Here is a 16,537-nt window from a genome sequence, read left to right as displayed (position 1 = left end):
TGCATATCAAAATACACCAGTTTACTGTCATTACTGTCTACAGAAAAGAGAAGAGTCTGAAAGTGCACATATCCAGAATATTCTGGTTCAGTATTTTAAATTATTAATTCTCAAGGCGAATTCAAGTCAATTCACTTCCTTTACTGCCTATAGAAAAGAGAGGGGTCTGAAAGCACATGTTGTTAAGAGAGTTCTTTCAAGAATGCTACCAGACACCTCCTCTTGGCTACAAAGGCACAAGACAATTGAATTCATGCTGCTTGACACATAAGCATTAAGATGGTTATAAATAAATACATTTATTGCTTTGAATATAAATCTATATCCATTGTTGGACTGTTTAAACATGAAAACATTTTTGATTTAAGATGGAGATTTGCAAACATTGCTTAAGAGTGTAGAGTAATTAGTTATAAGTCAAGTATCATAAAAAAAACGTTTACAAAATCAAGAATATTTTCAGATTCAAATACCATAAGTACCTAGTATCATAGCAAATAATATAGTTAATTTCAGAGTTGGACTTTCTTTGATTAAATGACAATCACCTGATCATTTGGTAGGTAAAAGGACAGCTGACATAACAAAGATAAAATACCTATTAAGTGTAAGTTTTTGTAAAAATCAAGCAAAATGGAAAAAATCAGAAACATGCACATCAAAAACCCACTGAAATGACAATATAATTTCCCTAATGGACACTTTCTCTAATTGGAAAGACCATCATTTCATCTCTTTATCACTGGATTTTCTCAGAAATTTTTCAATAGAATGTTAGAAAAATGAGGTTTTTGACAACATAGTTATTTACCCTTGAAATGTAATTTACAGTGCATTTCAATGAAATTGTCTCAGTTAACCAAAATGATATTGAAAATCTAGTTTGTTTTCCTTGGTTATGACGATGCAAATAGTCAAATTAAACTTTCAAAATGATTGATTTTTTTTCACCATGTTTCACCCACTGCCCGATTCATACAGAGACTGACAATTAAATGATTGAAAGTTTAGATGTCCAGTGTTCATTGTACTATTAAGTACATTAAGAATTATATAGTGATGTGCAGTAGGAAATATTTCATAATCAATTATCAGAAATAATTAGAAAAGGTATAACCAATTAATAATAGATTATAATAATTTCAGAATTTTGAAGTTTTAGTAACATTATAATATAGGTACCCTATAACCAGAGAGTCCTTTATGTTCAAATTTATCATATACTATAAAATAACATTTAAATTAGCTATTTTTACAATGAGTTAAATTGATTATCAAATACTTAATCCATTAGTAACATCACTAACATGTCAGTCATTTAATCAAGGGAAGATCAGTTATATTTCCTGAAATAAATTATTTATCTCGCTGTAAAATGTGCTAAGTAATGTAAGTAAAATAGAATTCCACATCAAACATTGAGTGAGTAAAAAGACATTAAAATAATCAACAGCATTTTTTTTCTTTAAAAAGTGATTATAAAGCTTTGCAACAACATGAAAGGAGACAAATTCACAAACACAGGGAATTTCCTACAAAATGAGAAAATACAGCAAATGGAAAGGTCTGTCTCCATATAAGTAAATCAAATCAAAATTTCATTCAATGTAACACTTCATAATGCATGAAATATATACATGACATTTTATTATCAACATTCAAATATTTAAATGTAAGTATTTGTAAGAATCAGGCAAAATGGTAAAAATCAGAAACATGCACATCAAAAACCCACTGATCTGACAATACAATTTCACGCAAGGATGCTTTCTTAATTTGAAATGACCACCTTTTGATCTCTGCATCTCAGGATTTGCTCAGCAATTTTTCAATAGAATGTTAGAAAAATGAGGCTTTAGACAGCCTTATCTGCCTTTGAAAAGTTTATTTTCAGTGCATTTCAATGAAATTATAACTCAATTTACCAAAGTGATTTGGAAAATATCATCTTTTTTCTTTTAATATGATGTTGCAAATAGTCAAATTAAACTTTCAAAATTATGGATTTTTCCTTACCATTTTTCCACCACTGCCTGATTCTAACAAAGACTGACACTTAATTAATCATTCATAGATTATAAATACTAAAGCAGTGAAATGTAATAGTAAAAAAATATTTCGGTACCTGTTTCGAAGGATATTTGGTAATTATGGAATTCTATGTAAATTTAGAAAGTTTGTGGAGTGTACAAACTGATGGAAAACAAAGGGAAAAAAATTTCATGAAAAAAAAGTAATTATGTACCCAAACCTGTATGTACTGATGTTACATACATATTCCATAATTCAGTACAAAAGTGACATGAGCCGAAGCAGCAACCAAAACGAAAAACTTTCATTAGGGAAAATAGCTTTTAATTTACGAAGGATACTCTAGCTCCCCACCCTAGTAACCCCATTGTCAATATAACAAAGTCATCAAACAGAAAGTAGATATCACTGTCGTCTGAAATTGAACCCCACCAAATAGTAAATCTATATAAAGCATTTTCACTGTAACTACTTATCATAGCCACTTGAAATTTTCACAGAAGCTTTATACTGGGATGCTATATGGTGTAACAAATGAAGTTGTGGACAGATAAATGGATGGACAGACACCGTGATCACTATATACCTCCTTCCAGCAGGAGGTATAATCAGTAAGGTGTAGCAAGACTATAAATGATATGGATAATTCCGTGTGTCTATTGAAGAGAGCAAACATAATTCTAAATTAAATACATACAATGCCAGGGCTCCGATGTCAACTAGTGTCTGTGGGACCCCTAACAAACTTCATTCATAAATTCCTTGACTATCCCATGGACTCAAGTGGACACAGTAGCCCTGACATTGAGGATGAATTGTATTAGGTTATGTACAGTACATCAGAGGTTCAAATTAGTGGTGGTCTAAGGTCAAAGACCTTAAACTTATGATCCACAACATTTTAAATTTAATCTACCAAGGTATGGACCTTCAGTCATATTCATTGATACAATGTTTGTTCAGGGATTTTTATATTCTTTAATTGGCCTATTGTCGTGAAACTTGGACAAATCCCAGACCTTCTACTTGGACCCTCTGTATTCAATAATTGATCAATATAACCAGGATAAGTATAGAGACAACAACATAAAACATCTTATTTTCACCACCTCAACTGAACTTGTTTGAAGCATTCACACAAAGTTCTTGGGAATTGAGCTTCATATGATTTATATTGATTTGCAGATGATTCAATGTTAATTTATAGTTGTTTTCACATGAATTCACAGAACCACCTCTATTGAGAGGTAAATAAATTGAAAAAAAAAACAAAACTAGAACAAATACATAGTGAGTTAACTTTTAGAATGGCATACAAAAACCTGTATTGAATATAAATGAACCTAAACATATGAATAATGACTAATCATCAGACCAATTCTTTAACTACACACATCAGCCTTTGTTATGAACATTTTTTCAATAAAGTAGTTCTTGCTGCTACTAAAAGTTTAAATGCCTCTTCACTCCCTGGAGCTACACTTTTATCAGGATGCAGTAAAACTGCCAACTTTCTGTAAGCCTTGTTAACATCATCCCTGAAAATAAACAAGAGAAAAAGTGATGATGATTAGATAATAATGATGATGATGATGATGATGATGACGATGGCGATGATGATGACAATGATATTAACGATGAACAGGAAACCAACATATTTTTTGTGAAAGTTAATTGTATATTTATCATATTTTCAAATGTTTTTTGATTTGCATGGAAATTACCAACTACATGTTTGCTTATTGGGTTTCACAACAGTTAATGTATATATCTATATTCTTAGTTCCTGTCAATATAATGATAAAAAATCAAAGCCCAGAAAACTAAAAATGTGTACTGAACGATCTCTGTAAGTATTTACTATTTTATGGGGGTTGTATGAAGGTGTTGATCATATCTGTTCCTTATTGCAATATTATGGTGAGTGATTATTCTAACAAATGCAGGGTACTTAACAAAACAGTAAAATCTGTTGAATAGACCAAAAATTCTATAAACTTTTTCTTTACTCAGCTGTTAGGGGACTTCTAAATTTCGATTAAAAATTCACTGTATAATTTACTGAATTATGAAATATACACAGTATTTAAAAATGATGTATCCCAGCATTGTTGTCAATGTATATCTAAAACAAACAAGATTTTGCAAGCTCCGTCACCAGTCAACCATCAACAGTAAACAAAACATAGAAAAACAACAAACATGAAAAAGGAAGACATGGTACAAAACAATGTACCAAATATCTCAGCATTCCCTCCAATAGAACATGAGAAATATGCTACACAATCACCTAAATGATTACTAAATCATGTGTTAAACAGGAAGTAGAATTAAATGAACCTTGAAAGGGTTACTGTACAAGTCATGTAAAAGCTAAAAACCAAATATTTTCTTTCCTCTTTTGTCTAACCCAGACTTGACTTTTTATGAGCAACTCAGTAGGTGTTTCTATAAAAAGCAGAGGACGCTAATCCTGCAGGTGTACCTGGTCCATAATCTCAATTTTTAATGAAGTCAGAGTTGCTCATTTATTTTTACTTTGTATGTATTTTGGTTAATTAATATGTTCTTTGTTGTGTTTGCCTTTTTTCTATGTCTGGTCTTTGTCCCTGGATTATATTCTTTTGATTTCTGCTAGAATCTTGGTTCCCTAGATATTCCCTCTGACAAAACATGTGATCACCTGAATCTGTTACAGAAATGTGTAACAAAGGGACAGTTTAACACCAAGATTCCACAAAAAAATAAGAGCATGGACCAAGTGCATTGGTATGGTAAGTGTTCTTTGTCATTCTAGAAACACCCACAGAGTTGCTAATGTCATATTACGGATATTTTAAATTTGATAATTTTACATTCTACTTACTTAGAAGCACCTGGCATTACACTATTCTACTTAATTAGAAGCACCTGGCATTACACTATTCTACTTACTTAGAAGCACCTGGCATTACTTACTTAGAAGCACTTGACATTACACTATTCTACTTACTTAGAGGCATCTGGCATTACACTATTCTACTTACTTAGAAGCACCTGGCATTACACTGTTCTACTTACTTAGAAGCACCTGGCATTACATTATTCTACTTACTTAGAAGCACCTGGCATTGCACTATTCTACTTACTTAGAGGCATCTGGCATTACACTATTCTACTTACTTAGAAGCACCTGGCATTACACTATTCTACTTACTTAGAAGAACCTGGCATTACTTACTTAGAGGCACCTGGCATTACACTATTCTACTTACTTAGAAGCACCTGGCATTACACTATTCTACTTACTTAGAAGCACCTGGCATTACACCTAATCTTTCATAATCTGATTTTGCTGATTTAAGTTTCTGTATGGCATCTACTTGGTCTTTAGAGTACCCAAGCTGGGTTTGAAATGGAGCCTTCTTTCCACCATTTTCTACAGCAACAACTACACTGTCAAATAAAACCTGAAATAGAATACAGATATATTAAATGTTATTCTCTGTAAGAATCAGGCAGTGGGTGAAACATGCCCGAAATAAAACACAAGCATTCCCATGAAATCTTATCTAAATGTCTTCGGAAATGCAGAAATGACAATGATTTCCTTATTAAGAATCAGTAATTAAAGGTTAAAATATATACCGTATGAAATGCATTGCAATTTCATCATCATCAAAGGGAGATATTCCACTCACAGTCTTTTTAACTTTGAAGTTGCTTTTCTGCATCCTCTGACATTTGAAAAACAAACAGTCAATTCCTTTAAATACCATAAAATTTGTCCCCATATTGTCAAATTCATATATATTTTCTTAGTATTATTTTTCAACTTTGTCTGTCTGTTACATATTTTTAACAGAAAAAGAAAAAAAAAAACTTAAAGAAATGTTTATCAACCTTCTAATTAATCAAAGGGCAAAAACAGAAAATGCCACTACAATATTATACCTTTAATAATATAAGTCCGCTATCACGTCTTAGCAACCCATTAATATGTAATATTCACCACACCATTTTTCAAGGTTGATAAATCATAATAGAAATTTATGTCAAAGTCATTTATTATTTTTTTACTAGAATCAAAGTCAATGGGTATTATTTGCTTTTTTCAAACTAACATATCCTTCTTCATTTGGGAAAATGTGCATCATTTTTTTTTTTTTTTATTTGGGGGGGAGAATTTGGACTGTCCATAGTACTAAAGAACCATAGTGGCATTGACAACTTAATCAATAAGACCATTAAAAATGTTTTTAGTTTTGATTTAACTTTACTTGGAACATTTCTGCCACTCCTTCTCCAGTCTGTGCAGAGGTTTCAAAGTAGTGGTAGCCTCTGGAGTCTGCCCATAATCTTCCTTCAGCTTCATCTATAACCCTTTTCTTATCTGTCTGTAATATTTATAATTTTTCCTTAGTATGCTATTTAAATACAAAATATAATAAATAACTTGAACACCTATCTAACTAAAACCTTAATAACCAAAAACCTGTCTAAACTGAACCCTAAATAACCCAAAAACCTGTATCAAATGAACCCTAAAGAACCCAAAAACTTGTCTAAACTGAACCCTAAATAACACAAAAACTTGTCTAAACCAGACACTCTCATCAGTTTAAATGTATTTTGAACCTTAGTAAGCCCAAAACCTGTCTAAAGTGAACAATTGCAAACTCTTAAAGGGTTCTGTATAGATGAGTTTCAATTGAATACATAAACAGTGATATCCTAAAATTTCAAACTGTAAGCAGTTAGCACCTAACAAATTAACAGAAAAAAAGCCCTTAAACTAAAATACATCCATAGTTCAGTTTAGAGAGTTAAGAGAACATGGAGCGTAATTAGTTACTGTACCAGTGAGGAAATAAAATACTTATGAAATGCCATTAATTTTAATTATACCAACTGAATCATGTCAATTTAGAAAATATTTTCCTATTTTCTATCAAATGAATGAAAATATATCCCTATTACAGACATGATATTATGAGGTTTACAAACAAAGTGGAAATTGGCAAATCAGAAATAAATATACAGTAAAAAAATAATCATAACAGTAAAATCTGGATTTGAAGTAGCGGAATTCCGCTAAAAAGCAAAAAAAAATCAGCATAACAAGTTTCAATCCACTTAATATCCAGGCACTGCCAATGACAGAGGTGATTTAAAGTGCAAAAAAAAACAAACAACACATTATCCATCTACACATGCCATATTTTATTTTACTACATTGTATAAGCGTTCCAGTGTACAGTCAGTGTTTCATAGAAAACTACACTTAAACAGTCTTCAAAATTGAAACCAGGAAGGACAGCCATGGCTGGTTAAAATGCTGGCGGGCTTGCAGAATTTGGCTAACATGCCAATGAATGCTTTATCAGTTCGCTCTTGCTTGTTGTCAGAAATTTATATGGCAAAGACTGCTTAAATCAACCAAATTAAAAAAAAACACAACTCTTGCTCATTTGTTTTTGTTACTTTGTATGTATGATTTTAGTTACTTTAAGTTCTTTGTTGTGTATGTCTGTTTTCCACGTCTGGTCTTTGTCCCTGGAGTACATTCTTTTGATTACCGCTATAACCTTGGTTCCCTTGATTACTCTTGCAAAGTGCCACTTTCATGTGCCCTCTGTTCAATTCTGATATTAAAATTGCAACAACCAAATGACAAACTAAAACTGGTTATATGATCAGTAGCATTTTCTAAATTAAAAATGAAAGTAAATTTAATGGGTTTTGAAATGCACAAATCCTCTCTTTTCTGATTTTTATCTATGATTTTCTAAGGCAGCTACTTAAATCATTTATGCCTACCTTATTAGCACACACACAAACAGCAATATTATCAACCTCTGACTGGTTCCCAACTTCATTCTGTAGTTCCAGTAACCAGGAGTCTAAGGCTTCAAAACTATTTCTATCTGATACATCATATACAATCAGAGCACCTTGTGTATCTTTGTAAAATTCATTACGCACCTTCAAAAGATATTACACTTTTATCTTCAGCTTTGAAGTCCTTATCAAAATGTGGTAGTTTTATACAACGAAACTCAAATTCAACAAAATTTAAAGAAATTCTATATTTGTAGAAGATATACAGCACCTTTTGAGAAATTAATATGCAAGTTGGATACTATATAGAACTGAAGCCAAATGATATTGTTACAACTTACAACCTGTTTATTGTTAACATGAGGCTCTAAAAAGCCTGAATCACTCACCTGGTTAATTTGAAATCATGCAGTCCTATCATTTGATCATTTAAACAAAACGTTTATCATTGAAAGATATACTTTCATCATTCCTGTCATCCACTGAACCATCTCAGCCACACAAAAAAGGAAAATCTTTAGAAGTCATCAACACTAACACAAAACGTTGGCATCTGTGGTTTCAGAGGATTAGAATTTTAAAAATCAACATACCCACACCAAAATAGCAAAGATAAAAAGAGTAATACCTCCAACATGGGACAACAATTTTTTTTACGAAAAAATCTCCATAGTTAAATTACATTATGCTGAACACTTTTATCCAAGTCAGAATTCGTTTATAACTGGGTGCTTTTGAGAAATTTGCAAAAAACCGCTATTTGACTTCTTCTTAGAAACAGCAGGCATGTTTATTGAAGGAAAGAAAATCCCACAACAGTTCTTTGCTTAATACCCTTAGAAACATATTTACAAAGTTTGATAAGAATCTGCTTTATAGTTTCTGAGAAGATTTAAAGAAATAATACATGTACATGTACAAAAAGAATAACAAAAAATGTCAACAGAATTTCACAAAACATTCACTATGGATAGATTTCATCTAGCTGAACACTTTTATTCCTGTTAGAATTTGTCAAAACTTGATGCTTTATGAAATAAAAAAAACATAAAAATTGTTCTTTCAGGGACCATAAATGAAAATTCATAAAATACTATCTGATTTTCTGAAATTTTGATTGATAAAAGGTCTTAGTCTCTTTAAGGAAATATAGACATTTTTAAAATTCAGGTTACTGCTATAGTTTTCATGTAAATAACCAAATACTCCAAAAAGGTAAAAATCAACATTACATGGTTCTGAGATCAACTTGAAATTTTTAGAGATAATAAACAAACAGAAGATCCATAGAAGTTATGGTTTTTGAAAAACATGTGAAAAACTGGTATCAGACACTTATGATGAATAATTTTTTTTCAAAGGATCAAAAGTCACAACATAACTTCTAGTGGAATACACTAAAAAACTATCCTAATCAATTTCATGGGTTACTGTCCAGCAGTTTCAGAAGTTTGATAACAACAATGGACACCAAGTGATGGCAATAGTTTGGGTCAGATGAGCTAAAAAATATGAAGGATTAAAAAAATGAAAAACATATTAAGCTTGCTCTTATGCTATTTTTTTTTAACCAAGACTTTGTCATAGTTATCTCCCTTTTTTCTGGATTTGAAAGTAAAATCATGCAAAATATTTCTTACCTCATAAAATATTGGATGTCCAGCCATATCAAATATATTGACTTTAACATCCTTATCTCTTATAGTCACCCTACAAACAGTACACATTAATTTAATGAAGTTTACGCTGACGAACCAATATAGAATTATACATACATTACAATGGTAATTATTGCATCATTAAACCTTCTCTGTGTAAATGATCATCATAATTGGTGTCAACATTACTGGTTTATTATTATTCTTATCATTTGTACATAGGATCTGTCAGCATTTTTATTACCAGAAATTCTGATGTAGGGGGTAGGGTTAAAATGTCATATGATTAGGAGATCATGAAATGCTGTTATACAATGCAAAATCTTCTATTCCACAAATTTCAATTAAGATGAATAACTATCAGAGTTATGTCCCTTAACACATTCATGACCATTGATAACTATAGTGCATGATCAAAAATATATCCCAAAACAAAAAAAGGAATGCAAATTTAAGGAGGTAGACCTAGGGTAAGGGACACAACTCTTACAAATCATTGGAACATTGGTATTCAGCATTTTACATCAATCCCACATAAGCATCAAAGTAACTTGGACTAATTTCATTTTGTTTCAAATGAAAGCTTGATAGGCTTAGGTGAAAGTGAATATGACACAAATATATCATGGTCTCACTAACCACTTCAAACGTTTCCATTACTTTACATGTAAAAAAAGTAATTTTCAAAGTTTCACTATTAATGCCCAGGACAAATGACATCTTAAAGTTGCATACCATTGCAATGCTGGGAAAATAAGGCTTTCAAAATCATTATGTTAATGGTACGATGATTGTAGAAATTCTTTACAAAATTTACTTGAATAAATAATACTGAAAATCCACATTCTTACCTTTTCTGCTAACTGACGGCATGGATGCAAATTACTCACACATGTACATGTAAACAATATTCATACACTTTTGTAGTAAATTACAAACATCATTTTAAAGTACACATTCTCAGCTTTATTTTGACAACTTTTAATCAAAATACACACAAATAATGCATTAACAATGTATGGGTCTAGGTTCCGTGTTTTTGGTACATAGGGGGTGGTCATTTGACCCAGAAGTGGTTAGTGAGACCTTAATATCACTGATTTCAGGAGTTATGGTTCTTGCCCTAAGTCTACATCCTAAAGTAAAGTTATTTTGTATCAGTACAATAGTATCTTAAATTGTTACTTACTTGGTTACACCATAATCAATTCCAATCGTAGCTAAATACTTGTGGACAAATCTTTTCTCGCAATACCTCTTTATAATACAGCTCTGTAACAAATTTAAAAAAAAAAGAGTTTCAATATGAACAGTAAGGTAATGATGGAAGCAACGAAAACCAAACAATTATAATAATTAAATTGAATTACAAAAAATATATTCACTCCTAAGACTTTTAAAAAACTTGGTAGTCATTGCTTCTCCACTTGAAGCACAGGGTATATATAGTGATGATTGGTTCTTTAGGAGGCAGAATAATGTGTCCAAGTTGAATGTGTTGTCTAAATGTAGGCTGTTGCTTCTGGAAGCTAGCACAATAAAATCCAGTTCAGTGTATTACAAAGCAGGGTCAGTTCAATTGATCAAACATAGTTGTTCTCACCCTGAAATTTGTATGTGTGATAACTGTAATAGGGCATTAAACCACAACTAATCAATCAATCAGACATGAATGGGGGGAACATATGGTGGGTAGTGGAGGAAAAGGGGGTCAGGCAACAGGAATTAGAGGAAAGGAAATTTTTGGTGAACTGTTTTAACAGTGACATTATATAACTATCACACTGTATAACAACAGCATTTAGATCACATAAAGGTAATTGTAATTCATTTATGAATGACCCAACATGAGGTTCCATGTGTTACATACAACCATCAAAACTTATGCGGTGTACAATAAAAAGACAATGTGCTAAGAGACTCCAAAAAAATGGAGAGGCACTGTAGTAGTGCCATATTAAAACACCAACTGTATATACAGCATCCAATTAGTTGTTTGAACATCAATTTACTTGCATTTGTCGCTATTTTTTTTAAGTTTTAGATTGGTTCCTGTGCATTTTCTGCAAAAGGTGGGTATACTTATATTAAACATGTACAGACCACTGGTCTAAAAAAACAGTAAACAGTGAAAAACAAAATTCTGTCGGACCAGGGACAAGTCCACTAAAATTATTGCAGGTCTGGTGAAAAACGCTTAATTTCTGGCCTGAATGTCAGTGTGGCTCCTGAATCTGGTTTTGGTATTTTCGCTATTTTTTGCATTTCCAGTTGTTAAAGGTCATGACAAAGGACAAAATATGATTGATTATGGAGTATAGTAAGTTTCAATTGCTACAAATATTTTGAAAATATTCGGTCATGTGAAAATTGGTTCAGTCAGATGGATTTCTCTTATCAACAGGACTGAATGTCCTGTAATTTCTTTTAAATTTTGCATTCACTGTCAATATCAGAGAAACTTGTAATGTAAGACACTTTTTCTCTTTGATTTCTTAAAAGAAATAATGCACATATCAACATCCAAATATAAAATGTCACACAGATTTTATCAGACCAAGCAAATCAAAGACTTGAGATTTGGGGTTATAAATTTATACATTGTATATCTTGAACATTTAAGATTTCACCAAAAAAAGGTAAAATTACAAAAGATCAGAGAAAATTCCATGCTTATAAGATATAATAGATGAAATCCTATTTCACATTTAAAACCATGTATTTTTTGTTTGTCCTTTGTTTGATCGATATAATAAAACAATTACACACTCTAATTCAGCGAATATCCGAAATTGTCAACCTCACTAAGGTTATTCCCCTCAGGCTTAAGCCCCCAGGAAAATAACCCTAGTTTGGGTTGACAATTTTGGATATTCACCACCTCAGAGAGCCATAATTGTATTTTTGTTTTGAGAGGATATTATTTCACTATGAAAAATTGTCCATGTCTATTAAATTGTTATCCACCACTTAAACAATTATATTTACTATGGTTTATTACGAAAAAGCTAGACGTATTCCTAATTGTAAACAGGATATTATTTCCTACTGCCAGAAAATAGTTCACATAGAGTGAACAGAACCCATAATTGTACACAGAATATTAATTCATACTGTTAAATAATATCCTGAATACAACTCACATATGAATAGTAAACAGAATTCATAAAATGGATAATATTTACCAATTAAATAATATTGTGGATGAAGAAATATTTGTATAACAATCCATGAAATATCTCATCCAGGATGCTTAATAATATCTGAAAACATTCTGGATGAAAATTTATATCTAAAAGCATCCTGGATAACAGGCCACATCAAAAACTATCCAAATCGTTAACACCTATAACACTGTGAACTCTTTTTAACCAACAACAAACAAAGCCCAACTTTTTTTATATTACCCCTAAAGAAAACACTTTCAGACCCTTGTGTGTTTAATCATCATAAGGCTGAGTATGGAAACAGTTTAATAGTCTTGGAAAACATTTAACTAATATAAAATATCCCCAGGCTAAATTTGATATTATTTTTTTTGGCAGTGGCTATTTAGCCAGATCCGGCAAAATAGCATCTAAGGCTTTTTTGCCGGACCTATCTAAAATATTGATTAATGATGATATGCTGTTATCAAATATTATATATATAAGATTCTTACTGACTTTATTTATAAGCTATATTGAGTACAGTTCAATTTCTTTAGGCAGAAATTGGACCATCCTATTGAAATATTTAAATTAAACTTGTGACGAAGATGCAGATAGTCTAGTAAAGAGCATAAAGGACATTTCATGCTTTGAATGGCACATTTCAACATTTCTCTTGTGCTCCTATAAAACAACAGCCCAAAAAGAAATATACTGGATCTGTATCAACTGCAAATGATGTAGTCTTTTAAGCTGTGTACAATGTTAACACACAACATTTTTAACTGCAGTCCTATTTTTATATAAAGATGTCTGTATCGAATTTAAATATTTCAATTTCTTATTGTACTTTAATTTTTGTGTAAAATTTCATCCATTTATAATCCTAATTTTGATGGCACTGTGCAAGTCTGGGTGTCAAAAGAATAGGCCCACAGCAACATGAAGCTTGTTGTTAAAGGCGACTTAATAGTGCTCAGGACCTAGGCCAGATAGAATAGGGTACTCCTGGTATGTTACATGCTAGGATTGTCAGGCCGTAATACAGAAAACTTGACGGCAAACCATAGTGGTGCAATGAGTTGGAAAAGATGCCATGTTCGTCACACGTTATAGAATCCTTCTGTGGTTTTCTATTGGGGTAGGAACCATTTGGCTCAGCCACAGGAGGCTAATTGTCTGACCCTGACGTGTGCGCAAGACATGCATGTAAATGGAGATTCTAGTATTACGCACAGAAGTCAGCTATTGTACAATTTACCAGAAGCACTCCTTGGACTATTAAAGGTGCCTCCAACACAAGAGGAATCATCTCAGTTTTCTTATGAATTGTTCATTTAGATCATTGGACCCCACATGAAAGGCCTGTCAAAAAGGAATCAATTCCTTCTTTGCTATGAATAAACTTTAATGCAGATCCATACACCCATGAGTTCTCATAAAGCTTTATAATTCCGTAGTGCTACCAACTGTCCTGTACAGTTGTGAGGCTTGGACTAATTTAAAATCTTCAGACATTGATGCATTATATTGATTTCAATATTTCATAGCGAAACAAAATCAGAACCAGATCAGATATATGTCAAGCAATATTGGGACTACATCCAATCACTGTCGCTATTGAGAAAAAGAAACTCCTCTTCTTACAGAAACTGATTTCCCTAAGTGACAGTGTCCTTTCAAAACAGATATTTTTGATTCATCCTTTTCTCACTTCTCATCCATACAAATTGTAGCAACCTTTTTTTGAAATATTATTAACATATGAAGTTCATGGATATCTCAAAGAATTCTTACTAACCGGTCTTTCACATCGAAACGTGAATGGAAATCCATCATTAATGAATAAATTAATAATTATAAAGAAAATGAATGGGAAAGATGACTTCCAGAGATTTAACTCTATTATTAATGGAATGAAGACACACCACGACTTTAAGAACTATTACTTTGTGACTAAACTCCTCAATGACTCCCCGAACTGCACACTGGGTTCATGTAAACTTTGCAATCGAATTTTTGTTGTAACTGTTAATCAACTTTTGTTCTACAAAACCCGTTTTGGGATTATAAATTGAAAACATTCCTCTTTTTTCTATTTACCGAGGTTTATGAGCTTGACGAAATCCAGCTATTTGAAGCACTTTAAGAAAAACCATTGACATCAATCAAAGTCAACAAATACAATTCCATGAGACAGTCAGACTATGTCACATGCATGTTGCGCAATGCCTCAGAAAGTATAATTTACTCCTGAGTTACGTGGCAAACACAAATGCAGAAAACACCAAATTAAACTTATATATACTAGGTATACATGTATATATATCACTTAACCTGTGTACTCTTTAATGATTTTTTTTTTTCATGTTGACTTTCTGATTACATTGAACTTTTATATTTCTTCAATGATTTCGTCTGAATATAGCTGAAATATTGCTGCTCGGACGTTAAACCCCAACAAATAAATAATAATTCTTCAATGATTTATATCTAGCAAGGATTGGAATCTCGCACTATTTTACATAGTACGACAATAAATATGTTGCATGAGGCGAGATTACCCATGATGTGTTACGATGATGCTAAGCATGCCCTGTTTTCCATTTCCAACAATTTCTATTGTTTCAACTTTTCATTATGATATTCTGACCAACATGGTTTGAAAAACAAATTAAAATATTCCACCTCAAGTTGCCTCTAGACTTTTTCAATGTTTTGTTTTGATCAATACCTCAACATTTGAGACTTTAATCTCTTATAAAATTTTCAATCTGGTTCCACCTTTAAAGGCATACTTCCTTCCTCATTAAAAATTCAAACTCCTTTTTCCAAACCAGATCAATCGTAATCAAATTTGTTATAAAAATTGATCAGAAATAGTATGATGGTGTATACAAGAAGCTTAATACTAGTAGCTTTCCCTTCAACGGCGGTTACCCTCCCCATTAAAAATTTAAACTCCTTCTTCAAAACCCAATCTATCATCATAAAATTTATTTCAAATTGATCAGAAATGGTCCGAGGGTATATGTAAGAAATTTTGAAGCTGTAGCCTCCCATTCTTGCATGATATGAATGTTTTTACTTGACCAACTGTTGATATAAAAAAAATGGCAGCTGGAGTCACTCCCTCAAGATAGGCATTCCCTCCTAAATTAAAGTCTCAACTCTTTCTTCAAAACCCAAACGATCATCATAAAATTTGTTTTAAATTGACAAAAATGGTCTGACATTGTTTATAAGGATGTTAATAACTGTAGCTTCCCCTGCTTTGGTGATATCAATGTCACGTGAGATATTGCAATAATTTACAAGATGCGAATCCTTCTATATTTAACTTCTTCAGATCTCTTTAAGAGGAAATAACGACATGAATGAATGAATTTCAAAGTGTTGAATTTTTGTTAAATATTGATGGCAAAATAGCCAAATAACATTATATGTGCTATTTTATCTGACCCAGCTAAATAGCCACAGCCTATATTTTTTCCAAAGGTGAAAGTATTTCACACTGGATATTAATGGATATCACATCAACTAAATTGCAGATACATACAATTTCCATAGAAAATGGCTGTTTTTTACTATAATGCTTTAACCTAATGCCTATACAAAAACCCAAAGAATACCTTTCCAACCTCTGCATTCCCCATGCTTATAATTTTTATACGTATCGATTTCTTCATTTTCCCCATATCCATGCGTTAAAATATAGCCGGCTAAGAGCTCATTTTCAACAAGCAGCGAAGTTTATTTTGTTGGTAAAAATGGAGGGTATGTGGTATCTTTCAAATCATTCTACTGACAAATACTGATGGGTTCATTCCTTCGCGGTGTCGAGTCTATTCATTCACATTACTACTTTGGAATGCAAAA

At 31.9% G+C, this 16,537-nt stretch overlaps 1 protein-coding gene across 1 annotated transcript; it reads right to left on the bottom strand.

Annotated features, from left to right (window-relative positions):
* Positions 1 to 1,445: 1,445 nt before the first annotated feature.
* Positions 1,446 to 16,511, bottom strand: LOC148597660 (dnaJ homolog subfamily C member 27-like). The gene is made up of 7 exons (XM_088561219.1): positions 16,291 to 16,511; positions 10,699 to 10,781; positions 9,492 to 9,561; positions 7,831 to 7,995; positions 6,291 to 6,407; positions 5,320 to 5,480; positions 1,446 to 3,569 (listed from the first exon to the last, which is right to left on the bottom strand). The coding sequence occupies exons 1-7, from the start codon at positions 16,360 to 16,362 to the stop codon at positions 3,437 to 3,439; spliced, it is 801 nt and encodes a 266-aa protein (XP_088417345.1). The 5' UTR covers positions 16,363 to 16,511; the 3' UTR covers positions 1,446 to 3,436.
* Positions 16,512 to 16,537: the final 26 nt, after the last annotated feature.

The sequence above is a fragment of the Perna viridis genome, chromosome 14 (assembly GCF_037379345.1).
Source record: "Perna viridis isolate PV_CMFRI_1.1 ecotype Kerala chromosome 14, ASM3737934v1, whole genome shotgun sequence".
Taxonomy (NCBI): Eukaryota; Metazoa; Mollusca; class Bivalvia; order Mytilida; family Mytilidae; genus Perna; species Perna viridis.
This window is presented reverse-complemented; position numbering and strand designations above follow the sequence as displayed.

What these genes read in the sequence shown, in the direction of transcription:
- LOC148597660 (XM_088561219.1), bottom strand. Translation starts at nt 16,362, where the DNA reads ATGGATATGGGGAAAATGAAGAAATCGATACGTATAAAAATTATAAGC. An exon ending in GGAATGCAGAGGTTGGAAAG is followed by an intron (nt 10,782 to 16,290) that starts GTATTCTTTGGG and finishes AATTTGTTACAG; the next exon opens with AGCTGTATTATAAAGAGGTA. An exon ending in TTTGTGTGTGTGCTAATAAG is followed by an intron (nt 6,408 to 7,830) that starts GTAGGCATAAAT and finishes TAAATATTACAG; the next exon opens with ACAGATAAGAAAAGGGTTAT.